General features: G+C 36.5%; 1 protein-coding gene across 1 annotated transcript; it reads left to right on the top strand.

The window, feature by feature from the left end:
- The first annotated feature begins 764 nt into the window (after positions 1 to 764).
- LOC311093218 (XK-related protein 8-like) lies at positions 765 to 6,776 on the top strand. The gene is made up of 3 exons (XM_084130441.1): positions 765 to 1,220; positions 2,939 to 3,132; positions 5,878 to 6,776. The coding sequence occupies exons 1-3, from the start codon at positions 895 to 897 to the stop codon at positions 6,606 to 6,608; spliced, it is 1,251 nt and encodes a 416-aa protein (XP_083986567.1). The 5' UTR covers positions 765 to 894; the 3' UTR covers positions 6,609 to 6,776.
- The last annotated feature ends 7,779 nt before the right edge of the window (positions 6,777 to 14,555 follow it).

Below are 14,555 nucleotides of genomic sequence, written 5' to 3'. Positions count from 1 at the left end.
GGCAGGGGGTTTGTGAGTGCAATGTTATTAATTAAGTTATTAATAAATCATAAAATAAATTAATCAAAATAAACCTCTTAACACACACACACACACAAATATTAAACTTTTCAAGACCCTGCGGTCATTGGAATGGACATCACATGATTTTTTTGTTTAAACAAATACAATTTTATGTTTTTATAATATGAGTAATGGCTGGTCAATAAATTAATCTGGATGAGCCTCAGGCATCACAAAAGACAGGCATGGCTAATCAACTAGACAGGAGAAGGAGGAAGCCCCCTTTTTTACTTTTTATATGAAGATTTATGTTCATGGTAGCCTCATCAACTTGCACCTATTATAAGCTTAATATCAAGTGATAATATCATAGGATAATATTCAAAGTTATTTTGAAGATTTTTCAGAGTTGCAGAACACAATATTTTTTTTAAGTATAATGTCCATCGCAATGGACATCAGGTCTTGAAATATATCAGCAGGAACCTCATGAATTAGTTGAGTGCCAGGTTGTGAAATTTGTGCTTGCATTTCAAAGCTAAAATACAGAGTTACAAATTCTAATGTTAATGTTTTATTAAAATTACTGTTAAAATATTATTAATATGATTTTATTTATGTCTTCAAAGTCACCATAACACTAGTTCACAAGTTATTATAGCTTCCCACTTTGACCAATTGTGTGTGAGTCTGGTCACATGCTTAAGTGACTTCACTCACTATGTCACACATGACTAATCATTCAAAAACATGACATGAGGAGGAGTTTATGTCTGGGTGTAAAGTTTAGTTTCTCTTTCAGATTTCTGTAACGGTATATATATCCATGTAAAAATGAGGTAGTTGTATTTACTTTGTCATGCTGTAAAGGTTTCTCACACTGGATCAATCATGGAGGAAAGCTTCCCTTTCAAGTACTCGTTATTGGAATATCTGTTTACATTGGTGGGATTGTTACTTTTCCTGCTGGATATAGCGCTGGACATTTGGACTGTTGTGTCATTTTATCAGCATGGGGACTATGTGTATATGGCGGTGATGATCTTTCTGCTGCTGGGCTCTTCAGTATTGTTACAGGTGTTCAGCTGGCTCTGGTACTCAGATTCCCTGGAGACTAAGGTGGAGGAGACTAAGCTTGAGACTAAGGTGGAGGAATTTGCTAACAGTCATAAACTGATCAAACCACTCCACGTCCTTCAGTTTGGAGTCTACCTCAGGTCTGTGACAGATTTGCTTCTCAATTTTCCTTCAATAGTCTTGTGGGGAAAAAAGTAGCCTACACTTTAGCATACATTTAAAAAGAGTTCTTATATACTTTAAAAGAATATACTGAAGTGTGAACTGAATGTAATATTTTAGACACTTCACTGCATGTTAATTGCAATTAAATGAAAATGCATTATAGTTAAAATTTATATTAAATGCAATTAGTTTGTCTTTGACCCATTTAAGTAGCACAATCGTTCCTTGGGGTACAAAATTGTACCTCGCATTAAAGGTACAAAAGGGTACCCTTCAGGGTACCACCCCACTTTTGTACTTTTTTTGTACAGTTTTGTACTTTTTTTTCTGACAGTGTACAATACATTTGTATGTAATTTATTTACTTTACTACCGTATTATTTTTTCTTTGTCTTTTTTACGAAAAATAAGTGTACTTCAAGTTCATTTTATTAAGAATACTTTAGTAAAATTCAAGTATATTTCTAAGTATACTTAGTAAGTATGCTGTGGAGGGCTTACGTGTATTCAAGCCATAGATGAGTGTGGTAACTTTGAAACACACACACACACACACACACACACACACACACACACACACACACACACACACACACACACACACACACACACACACACACACACACACACACAACCAACCACAACCTTAATATCACATACATCTGTTAATTCACTGCACTGAGTATGTTGATTTCTTGAACATCATTAAACAACAGTGATTGGACTTTTGGACTTTGTGTGCATTGATGCCCTGTGATGATCCCAATTAAGTCAGAACCAGTCAATACAGTCCAGAAACCAACAGCAAGTATACGTGAAAGTTTTCTTTAAGTTAACTTAACATCATACTTATAGTTTATTATTTATATATTAGGCTATTTTTGCATTTTAAGTATAGGCTTAGTAGCCTAGCTAAGCTATGTTCCTATTTAGGTCTTCATTTTTGTACTTTAAGTCTTTGTTTAAAAATCATTTTATTCTAGCATAATGCATCCTTTTTTATTTTTGTTTCATTGAAAAAAAGCAACATATTAAACAAACAGCTGAGAAAATTGCATTTTGTCAAAGACTTCTCTGCACGTGGAGACCCATTTTTTGAGGTTCTGCCCACTTTTGGAGTTCACACCCTAGGAGATTTATACCTAGCCTACTTGGTAAAATTCAGTCAGTGGTGGGGAAAGAGTGAAGTAGATTTGAAGTAAATTCCTATGTACACTACCAGTGGACTAGGCTATAGTCAACACAAAAAGTCAGATACTCAGAATTATGATCATATCTGTTTTCTTTATAAATCAATATTTTTTAAGCAATGTAAATTTTAAGTGTGTAAAACTATGTGAAAAAATTAGGCTACTCTATCAAAAGAGTAAACACAACTACAAGTCAATATATAAATATAATTATATAATACAAGTCCAAATATATTTAGAATACTTCATTATACTTTTAAATATATCTCGATCAAAAGATTGAGTACAAGTACAGGCCAAATATTATTTTCAGTCAGTACAAGTCAAGTATACTTAAGTGCAATTTTAAGTATATTTCTGAGAGGTACATAAAAAAGTAGACTGAAAGACTAGTAGACTATTTTTAGTTTAAAAGAAGTATACTAATAGCTTCTTCTTTTTCCTAAGGGTTGTAAAGTTTTGTTGTATCAAGTGTTGCTTAAGTAAATATCTTGTGTTCACAGGTATGCTGGGGTGATAGAGATTTCCACAACGCGTTTTCTTCAAAAAACTAATAGTTACACAGAGGGTGTGGCTGTGTACCTGAACCATGACCTTCAGATGCTTCGTCTATTTGAGACATTTTCTGAAAGTGCCCCACAACTCATACTTATAATGTGTAGAATCTTACGGAGAGGAGAACTGGAGCTTATTACAGGTCTGTCTCAAATCCAGAACACTTTAAATCTTTGTTACTTTCAGATTTCAGATTATAGTTCTTATGTGTCTCTGAACCACTTAAAGTCACTATGAAATCAAATTTGCAGAATTTCAATATTTATTATGAACAATTTATCCATGGAAGTTATATTATTATTTTAAATAATGATGCTCATAATCTTTAATCAAAATCACTTCCCCTCCTTCTTGCAGTGACACTTCTTCTCTTTTCTGATGACGCGTTTACTGGCTCAAGGGTGGGACAGCCTGTCAATCACATGAGATTACAGCAATAGCTAACCACAACGATTCAATGATCAAATAAAGTCCCACCCTATATTTTTTTTCTTGCCCAAGAAGCAATTTCACTCTGATATGTCAAAAAAGAAAAGACAACTGCAACTTCCATTTAATGCACTTTATTGTGATAATTAACCCAAAAAAGAAAAATTATGTCATTTACCTACCCTCATCGTTCTGATTTTTCTATTTACATGGAACACAAAAGGAGATATTTAGCAAAGAAGATTTATCTAATATCTTTACCTCTTTTTTATATAAAGAAAGTGAATTGTAAGTAACTGATGCTATCAAGCACCAAAAAAAAGAAAGAAAGCAAAAAGTACCTTTAAAGTTGCATGAAACGGAATTTGTAATAGTCTTTTCTTCTCTACTGTGATGCATATCTGAGTAAAACGGCTTCACAAATAAGACAAAAAATGTAGGGCGGGACTTGATATTGTCCATTGGGAATTGATTAGATTGTTGGATCATTGTCGATTGCATCTTGTGTGAGTGACAGGTTGTTGTTTTTTTATTAAAGATTACGAGGGCACATGATTTAAAGGTCCCATGGCATGAAAATTTCACTTTATGAGGTTTTTTAACTTTAATATGAGTTCCCCTAGCCTGCCTATGGTCCCCCAGTGGCTAGAAATTGTGATAGGTGTAAACCAAACCCTGGGTATCCTGCTTCGCCTTTGAGAAAATGAAAGCTCAGACGGGCGAATCTGGAATCTTCCCCTTATGTCGTCATAAGGGGAAAGGTTACCTCCCCTTTCTCTGCTTTGCCCGCAAAGAGAATTTGGCCCGCCCATGAGAAAATGAGCTACGCGAGCTACGCGTGGTTTTGCCTCGAGAGACATCATGGCTTGCAAACGAGCAAAGCATGGCAGTTGCTCAGTGTTTGGATGTACAAATGAACTCAAAAGTATTTTTTTAGTTCCTTCATCCGAGCCTCTGAAGAACCAGTGGGTTATGTAAATTTCTGATGTGTAATTGTTCAAGTTCATACAGATAATCTTTCTCTCAAAATCATTCAAAGTTTATGCATCAGTAAATCAAGCCAGTGACTAAACGGTCAACTTCACATCGTTTCTCTAAGTAGGATGAAAATAATCGTATTTAAACTGTGATTAAAATATATACAGAAAGCAATCAAAGAACAATCCCTTTCCAATGGCCCAAGCTGTCAATCACACAGCGCGAGTTTATGGACACTTGCCAAAACTCGTTATGAAATCAATGACGCTGTTACTGCACAACGAAGCTCTTACTGTATTTACATCATGTTTGCATTGGTGAAAGCATTAGTGAGAGTGCAGAAACTGCGTTGCAATGATAAGATCTTCATTCATGCAATCAACAGACTGTCATCTGCTCAGTGCTCATCACTGCAACTTTTTATGTGATGGGAATAGATCTAAATACTTTAAAATCTTCTCACGATTTGTTCATCTCGATAGCTGTAATAGTAAAAAACGTATAATAGCTGTAATAGTAAAAGTTTTCGAGAGAGTTCCACATGTAATGCTAAATATTTCATATGAAGCCTGTCAGCCAATCACAGCAGTGAGGGTTTACACTGAAGTCTCACAGCAGACACGCCCCTTAAAACAGAGGCTAAAATCAGGCTAGGAAAAATGCCTTTTATTTCTAAATTATGACAAGTTTTGATCTAAAAAACATACTAACATTATAAGGCACCCCAGGAAACATTATAAAATAATAAAATAATAAAATAATCCATGCCATGGGACCTTTAAAAAAAAAAAAAATGTAAATGGTAATAATAATTATGTGCTGTATAAATCATTTACAGAAAACACTGCAATATTCCATAAAAAAAATTGTCAATTTTGATTTAATGGTGACTTTAAATTTGAATAACTGTGAGAACAAACTTTACTGGTTCTTGTGTCAGGCATGTTTACCATATTTTATGTGCTCTATGGCCCTGTCCCAAATGGCACACTTCATATGCACTATCGTTCTTGTAGACTTACAATGGCTGATGCTGCGTGCATGTGTCCATTAAGTCCATGAAACTGTAGGGTGTCCCATTTGTCATTTTAAGTTTCAGAACGGTGCTTGCGAGCACCCCCTTTGCGGTCGATATGCGCCCTCGATGCTCACTTTTGCCGAGCCCGCACTGATGCGAGCTCAGCAGCAGACTTCTTCCCGACAGTCAAAGCGGCATTACGTCACGAAAGTGAGACTTGTATGGAGACCGCGAGTGCCTAGGGTGCCATTTGGGACAGGACCTATGCCTGTGCACTGATCAATTATATGCAAATAAAAAACATTCAATTCCAAACATCGATTCATTCAACTGTGCCAATGTGTGTTTCTCAAGAGTCTCAGCATCAGCATGGCTGTGATTATATGCATCACTTGCATATTCAGAAAAACACTATTGCTTGTGTGATATTGTTTAATAATATGTAATGGTTTTTCATTTCAGGTTTAAAAATCCTCTCATCAGCTGCTGCAATATCCTTTACCGTAGCCTTGTACCACCGCAGCATGCGTTCCTTTCTTCAAGAAAAACGCAAGATGAGCTGGATCTCCACTGGCGTCTACTTTCTGTGGAACTTGTTGCTGATCATTCCCCGTGTGACCGCTCTGGCACTCTTTTTCAGTGTATTGCCATGCTACATCATCGCCCACTTCTTGTCTTTGTGGATGCTGCTGGTTTTAGGGGTCTGGAGCCAAAAAACAGATCACATGGAAAGTCCTGGTTGGGAATGGCTATACAGAGCTACTGTTGGACTCATCTGGTACTTCAGCTGGTTTAACGTATCAACAGGAAACATGAAATTAAAGAATATTCTCTATTATGGTGTCATGGTGTTGGACACAGTGATGCTGCTGGGCTTCTGGTGCTGGAAGGTGTTTGAGTATACAGGCTGTAGAAGCTCCTTAAATCCTTACATAGTGATACCGACACTACTAGGTTTGTACATTGTTGGAATTCTATTGAAAATTATATACTACGGATGGTTTCATCCTAACTGTGATGAACAGAAAATAGCTAAACCCATTGAACAACAGAAGATAAGTCAAGCTGCAGCATATTATATGGAGACAGACTCCCTGGACTCTCCTCCTGAAGCTGTGGCTGTAACTCTTGCTCAACCTGTCACTGGTGTTCTGAAGAGGGGGAGGAACATGGCTGCTAATTTCTACAACTAGTTCTTGGTTCAACTTTTCTAAGACTAAATTATTAAAGCCTAATTTAAGTTTTATTTATAACAAAATTATTTATACACAGAATACCTTGTTTTGTAAAAAAAAAAAAAAACTTTTATTTAATCTTTCAGAATTTTATTTTGAATGAATAATAAAGAATGAAATACCGTCAACCAGCGTCAGTCGCTTCACTGCCATTCTTAAATTCTCTCCTGTGGCCTCATGGGTAAATAGTAAAGTGTTCATCGTATACAGAATCTCGCCGGAAGTAGTAGGTCATCCGTTTACTTTTTGCCTACTCTTTACTGTGAATTCGGACATACTTCTTTTGTTACATACTGTTTTTCACCTACTATATAGTAGGGAAATATTTTGGATGCAGTCACTGCTACATCCCTGTGGCAAGCAGGACGAGGCCGAGAGCCGTGGGAGAACGGCGCGAGGCCGGTGGTGTGATTGATCGAGAGAGGCCAGGCCTGATTTTATTTGACAGTAGTCATCCGTGAGGGGCTGTCTTTTACTTTCGTTTTGTATTTGTTTTATTTTTGGCATTACAATGTGTTTGAAGGTTCGCCGGTTCCCGCCTCCTTCTTCCCACAACATGTAACCTCGTTACAATCACATTTCCCCTACTTATACTACGCCCAAAAAAGAAAAAGTACATACTTTAGAGTGTATAGCAAAAGAGTAGACAAGCTTTACAATCAAACATATTATCATGTCATACAATTGCGTCTTTGCTCTCTGTCCCATCCTGACACGCATACTGTCACCATAAACTAGCCTGTCATTCATCTTGTCACAGTTTTTTAAATATATTAAAACAGTTATTTTTATTTTGTAATGTTTCACAATATTACTGTTTTTACATCAAATCCAATAAATGCTGCCTTGGTGAACATAATAGACTTTTCAAAAACATCTTACTGACCTCAGGGTATGCTTTACATAAATAATTTAGATCACAGAGTTAAAAAAAAAAAAAAAACAAGTTTGTAAACCCCTGAATAGCAGCATCATTAAAGTATGAGGTACTGTATTGTGATGTGATCACGTTGACAGGATTATGTAATACTGTATGTCCAAATGCTGGTATTGTACCTGCTTTGCAGCAAACTCTTCATCACGGCCGTCCCCTATAACAACATAGGTCACTTTCTTCCCAAAGCGAGCGATGATGCGTTCAAAGCAACTCTCTTTTCCTGTTAACAGACGAGTCATTCAGCGTTCCTCTAACAAATGTTAGCTATACCATGTGTAAATGCACCCTTGTGCTCAGTTTCAGTTTGATACCAATGCATTTAAAAGGAGAGGATGTTTAAAATGAACATACTGAAATCATGTATTAAGCCTCACGGTTGTTCAAAACCATGTAACTTTTAATACCCTGAAACAAAAGGTGAATTTTCAAAGAATATTGTGACTACTCTTCTATATAATGATGTAAGTGGATGAAAGCGCTAAAATGAGCTAAGCCTTCATTCCAAGTCTACGTAAGACACACAACATCTTATGGTCTACGGTGATGTATTATTGCTGAAACCCACGGTTTCCAGATAATGTTTTTTTTTTGTTTGTTTTTTTGGTAAAAATGGAAATGGAAAAAGGTCTATACGGCTGTAGTTTAATTTACATTTTTGGAGCTTGACAGCCCCCGGTCACTGTATAGAAAAAACAGCAGTTTGAACATTCTTTATTCTTTAACATTATCCTCTTGTGTTCTGCAAGTCTGGATCATCTGGCTTTGGAACAGGGTTTCAAAAGTTTCCAGAAACTTCCCAGAATTTTTTTTAAAACTTTCCAGGAATTTTTGGGAACCTTCCAGGAATCTTTGGAAATTTCCAGCCCCTTTGCAATCCTATTTTGGACTGACATGAGGGTCTGAATAAAATTTTTGGTAAACCAAACCTGTTACCTATTTTAATGGCACTATAGATGTTCTCGATGGGGAAAAACGTCACCCAGGCCATAGAGAAGCACTTTAGCTAAAGCAGGAACTAGCTGAGTGGTGGTAACCAGAATATTCATACATCTGCCCCTGTGAACAAACACCAAAACAATTAGCCAATGTTAGCGTGTACACTACATTTAAGCCGATGGATCCGCACTGAGAAACCTGTTTAGCATGTTGCTCTAGAAACTTCACACAAAGTGTTTAATGCCCAGAGACAGATCTGATGATTTCCTGTAAATCATGCATGCTCTGAGAACAGAGACATATGCAGTTGGGCTGGGTATCGGTACAGATCCTGATTAAATTTGATTCCAATTCACAAGATCTCAGTTCAATTCTATTTGATTCTTAATGTGTTTCTCAATTCAAATCAATGAATATACACTGCACAGCCAAGGTCACTGTTTGGATTAAAATAGACAAATGCTTAAGAGTCTATGATTGGATCATTGTTGCAGTGATTATTATGTTTCTAGCATGTTATATGTTTGGTAACAATTCTTCTAACCTTAATTGATGGAGTGTGTGCTGTATAGGTTTTCATTTCTTAAACAATCATGTAAGAAGACACATCATGGCCATATTCCAGGATGACAATGTCAAGACTCATCAATCAAATTGTGAAAGAATGGTTGGGAGAGAGAAAGAAGAATCATTTTCACACATGATTTGGCACCTCTGAGTCCATACCTTAAATTCATTGAAAGTCTTTGGGTTGTGCTAGAGTAGACTTTACAGAGATCTTGACCCAAAATTGATGCACCTCTTGATGGAAATAAATGTTGTGATGTTATTTTCCTCAGAGGTGCATCATTTATAAAAATTAATAATAATAAAAAAAAACCTTGTTGTACCTTGACTGTACAAGCAAGAGAGATTTGAGGGCAGTGCTCCGCCAGGCATCTATAACGGTCTCAATCTCTGAGCAAAGCCTGAGCAGTAGATCTCTCTTCATTGGGCTCAGCAGACCTAAAAAACAGCAATGTTGACATTAAAGGGGTGGTTGATTATAATTTCACTCTTCTAACTTTAGTTAGTGTGTAATGTTGCTGTTGAGCATAAACAACATCTGCAAAATTACAACGCTCGAAGTTCAAAGCAAAGGAAGATATTTGCTTTTATAGAAATCGTTTTTTAAGGACTACAACAAATGGCTGGTAGGGACTACATGACATTCCTCCCGGGTTAGACATCATCAACCCTAAAATGTACATACAGTAAACCCCGCCCCCAGGAACATGCAGTCCATGTTGAGAAGAGGAAGAGTTGTTGTAGTAGAGCACATTTGTGAGTCTGCTCAAGCTGTCGCATCCGTCTTTTCACATGCAATACAGTACTTAACACAAATGCATTAGCATGTCACTGTAGGCATCTTACAACAGTTCCCACACTATCTATTTTATAGATTATCATGACAGAATATGCTAATTGAATATAGAACTCCACATCAGCAACATAAATTCATCAACTAACCATTCAGAAACATCCTGTTGCATTCTACATGTTGTCACTTCTTCTTGAGTCTCTTCATCATTGTCCGACTCCAGTTTAAACATAAAAGGCAGAAAAGTTTCTGACATTTTAGTGCTTGTCTGCATGAGGTAATCAGAGCTGCTAACACACATGAGCTCTTGAAGCTCCGCCCTCTGTGCCGTGAGCAGCAGCTCATTTGCATTTAAAGGGACACACACGAAATGACGTGTTTTTATTGACCCTCAAAAAGGGACAACTTTAACATGCTGTACAAAATTATCTGTGGGGTATTTCAAGCTAAAACTTCACATACACACCCTGGGGACAACAGAGACTTAAAAGGGGCATTATACCACCGCTTTAAAATAAATTATATATTATATATAATATGCATAATTTAAAGATACATCTGGACTTGGTATAATATAATTAGGTGTTCTGTGTACAAGCTATAGCATGCTGGAACAGTAAACAAGTTATTCCACAATTGAACCACTGTCAGTTCAATCAGGCAGCACACATGAGACTGTCATGAACTTCATTCCAATATTCTTGATTAGATATCAACCAAATATGAGGAACAAGGGAAGCCAGAGAACTACTACTCAACTAAGTAACAGCACCACCATGTGCAGGGTATCTGCAGGGTTTTGAAAATCACATTTAAATGCTTTTTAAGACCTTTTTTAAGACTTGCATAAATAAAATGAATAATGTATGTGCGGGGTAGGGCAATGTCTATGGTAACATATTAGACTGTGATATCATGATGAAGTGAAAAACAAAAAGTTTTATAAAATGATAAACGTCACATTTCAGCTTTAAAACAGTTTTTAAGAAAAGGGATGAGAAAATTAATGATTATCTAAAATAGATGTTTAGATTTTTTCACACATTTGCTTCTTTTCATTCCCCTTTTCGATCCACCCAATACTGCGTGCTTGCTGTGTAAAAATATGGGTTGATTTTTGCAGTTGTTTACGATAGCAGATGGGCTGAATGAAAATGCTAATTCACTCTTTTACAGTTACTGCCGCTTATGCAGCTGCACTTCTTAGAACGAAGAATTTCTAAAAAAGGTGGTGAGTTTGCAGGTGATATAAACAGGTGATATGTATATATCAGTGATCAATGATATAAACACCATAAACTCAGCAACTAATTCAGCAACAGTAGATCATTAGCAATCACTAATAGCTTGGCATAAAGCTGCGTTTTTTGTTGATTGTGAACTGCTCTGAAATCACGAGCCTGTATAACGTGCAACAGCGTCATGCATTTACTTTGAAATGTGCAGCGATCAAATTTAATTAAATCATCACCTTTTGAACTTTAATAATCACATTAAACCATATGGTAATTCCCGTTTTTCCAGCCCCAATTTAAGACCTCTTGAAATGATAATTAAGACTTTTCTTATACCATTTAAAGATATTTAAGATAAAGATAAACTAAACTTAAGCCTGCCTGTGTGAACGTGCAGTGGGGTTTGAAATAGAGATACGAGACACACTCTCACCTCCCACATTCCCCTGGAATCGGTTGTAGATCTCTTTGAGACTATTTGGTTCTGCATTGTCACATTTCACATTTAGAACAGTTTGGTCTGTCTAGGAAGGTGGACGAGACCAGAAATATTGTATAGATTTTTCCTTGTCCAGTGAGGCCTTGAAATTAACCGTATCCCAATTAATGCCCAGAATTCAATGTACGTGGCTGGACCCATGGTTTTATCCTGGGCGATTGGAATCCCAAGCTCAGTGGAAACCATGAGGGGCTGAGAGATTAAGCGCTTTGAGTGCCGAGAAAAGCGCTATATAAATGTAATGAATTATTATTATTATTATTAAACGTTTTTGTAAATATTTGTATTTTCTCTGTATTTTTTTTTTCATTGTTTTTCTCAAAGTGATAACATGCGCTTACATGATGAGAAGAAGCTTTGCGTATATTCACCTCTGACACATCAGTTTGATACTGTAATTGTTGTTTGATGTTGGATGATCAAACAAAGTACTGTTTGTTCCTTTATCTGTTGCTGGTTTGAGTGGCACACACGCATTGATTTAGTGAAGTTCAAAAGAGACTAGCTTATGGTAAAAGACAAAGAGCTTTGCATAGTAAAAATGTGCAACTTGAATTTATTCAATTGTGTATGACAATCACTAAAGGATCACTAAACTTTTGCCATGAAAACACTGTTTATGATAAATGTATTTTTTTAGAAGTTCTTTTTTTTCCTCTTTTATTTGTCTTAATTTTGGTTTTCTTTTTTCCATACTTATACCGACATGGAAATTACTCAATTCTAGGAGCCCTCAACATAACAGTTGATTTTCATCAGTTATGGGTCGTTACATTACTTGTCAGTTTCTGTTCGTTCTAATACAGATGAAGTGGAACGGTAAGATTACATCTAGGCTATTTGAATGTATTAGTGAGAACAATTGTGTGTAAGAATTTGTCCTACCAGTCTCTGTGGCGTCTATTTGCCAATAGGGAAGTGGGATTAAAGGGTTAGTTCACCCAAAAATGAAAATTCTGTCAGTAATTACTCACCCTCATGTTGTTCCAACCGCGTAAGACCTTCGTTCATCTTCGGAACATAAATTAAGATATTTTTGATGAAATCTGAGTGCTGGATCACTTGTCCAGAGGCTGCTAGGTGACCGAAACTTGCTGGCCCAGAAAAGTTATTAAAGAGATCGTTAATATAGTCCAAGTGACTACAGTGGCTTAATCTTAAGTATATCAAGCGACGAGAATACTTTTTGTGCGCACAAACAAACAAAAATAACGACTTTATTCCACTATTCATTTCCTTCTCTCTGGGCCTCGTAGTGTTTTTGCGCAGCGCGTCTGTGTTACACGTCATCACGCATCACACACATGACCAGCGTCGGCCAATAGTGAGCCTACGTGGTGACGTGTAACACAGACGCGCAGCGCAAAAACACTACGTGAACCAACTAGAGGCCCAGAGAGAAGGAAATGAATAGTGGAATAAAGTAGTTATTTTTGTTTGTTTTTGCGCACAAAAAGTATTTTCGTCGCTTGATATACTTAAGATTGAGCCACTGTAGTCACTTGGACTATATTAACGATCTCTTTAATAACTTTTCTGGGCCAGCAAGTTTCGGTCACCTAGCAGCCTATGGAGAAGTGATCAGCTCTCAGATTTCATCAAAAATATCTTAATTTGTGTTCCGAAGATGAACGAAGGTCTTACGCAGTTGGAACAACATGAGGGTGAGTAATTACTGACAGAATTTTCATTTTTGGGTGAACTAACCCTTTAAATTACTTTAAAACAGAAATACATGCTATAACTTCCAGTTTCGATGGCGATTTTGTTGATGAATCACAGGACAGTGACGTGCGTGCGTGCGTGCGTGCGATAATGTGCGAGCTACTGTTTGCATATGTGTGTATGTTAAGCTACAAGGAAGCAGTGCATTAGTTTAGACCGGCAAATATTTTCGCATTTGAGAAGTGCAGATAATAATGAGTTTAGCAACTCCTAAAGATACTTCAAACAAATCTGTTGACTGGTTAACACAACATAAAGCCATAAGTACACATTTGCAAGAAAAAACATTTATAACATCTGTTATCATTGAACGAAATAGATTTTAATATAAAAATATATACGGCTGCTTGACCAAATCAATGCTAAGACTTTTGAACAATGAGCATACTAGGCTACTGCTTCTTTTACGGAAGAGGATTAGGGCCAAGCAATAATAAAAAAAATAAAACCATCTCGAGATTAAAGTCATTATAATGCGAGATTAAACTCGTTAAATTTCGAGAAAAAAGTCGAAATACAATCTTGAGAATAAACTCATTACATTTCGAGAATAAAGTCGTTGTGTTTCGAGAAAAAACTCGTTAAATTTCGAGAAAAAAACTCGAAATACAATCTTGAGAATAAACTCATTAAATTTCGAGAATAAAGTCGTTGTGTTTCGAGAAAAAACGTGTTAAATTTCGAGAAAAAAAAAGTCGAAGTAATCATGAGAAACTCATTAAATTTCGAGAATAAAGTCGTTGTGTTTCGAGAAAAAAAGTCGAAATGAAATGTAGAGAATAACGCATTTGATCATTGCATATACTGATAGAGGACATGGCAGAGTTGGATCACTTAGTCAAGCTATATTTTAGACTTTCTTTCAGTAACAAAGAATAGAACATTCTTAGGTCTAGGTCGGCTAGGTCTTTTTAGAAGAAAAAATCAGTCCAATTTGCGCGATGTACTCGCTTTTGTCCAACATAAAATTCATTGAGGTTTCGTGGTTTCCCAGGATACCATAAGACGCATTATTAAACTTGTTGATCCTCAAGGTGTGGAATTTCGACGAAGGAGACGCTTGAGAAGACACCACTTGCGCTGGCCCAAATGCACTCTGGCATATGGACAGCTATGATAAATTAAAACCGTACGGCATTGCCATTAATGGCTGTATAGATGGTTACAGTCGTTACATTCTGTGGATGGAGGCGTACACAACCAACAGCAACAA

Source organism: Abramis brama, assembly GCF_963993115.1.
Source record: "Abramis brama genome assembly, chromosome: 12".
NCBI classification, from domain to species: Eukaryota; Metazoa; Chordata; class Actinopteri; order Cypriniformes; family Leuciscidae; genus Abramis; species Abramis brama.
Note: the sequence above shows the minus strand (reverse complement) of the source record. Positions and strands in the feature narration are given on the sequence as shown.

What these genes read in the sequence shown, in the direction of transcription:
- LOC311093218 (XM_084130441.1), top strand. Translation starts at nt 895, where the DNA reads ATGGAGGAAAGCTTCCCTTTCAAGTACTCGTTATTGGAATATCTGTTT. An exon ending in CAGTTTGGAGTCTACCTCAG is followed by an intron (nt 1,221 to 2,938) that starts GTCTGTGACAGA and finishes TTGTGTTCACAG; the next exon opens with GTATGCTGGGGTGATAGAGA. An exon ending in AGAACTGGAGCTTATTACAG is followed by an intron (nt 3,133 to 5,877) that starts GTCTGTCTCAAA and finishes TTTTCATTTCAG; the next exon opens with GTTTAAAAATCCTCTCATCA.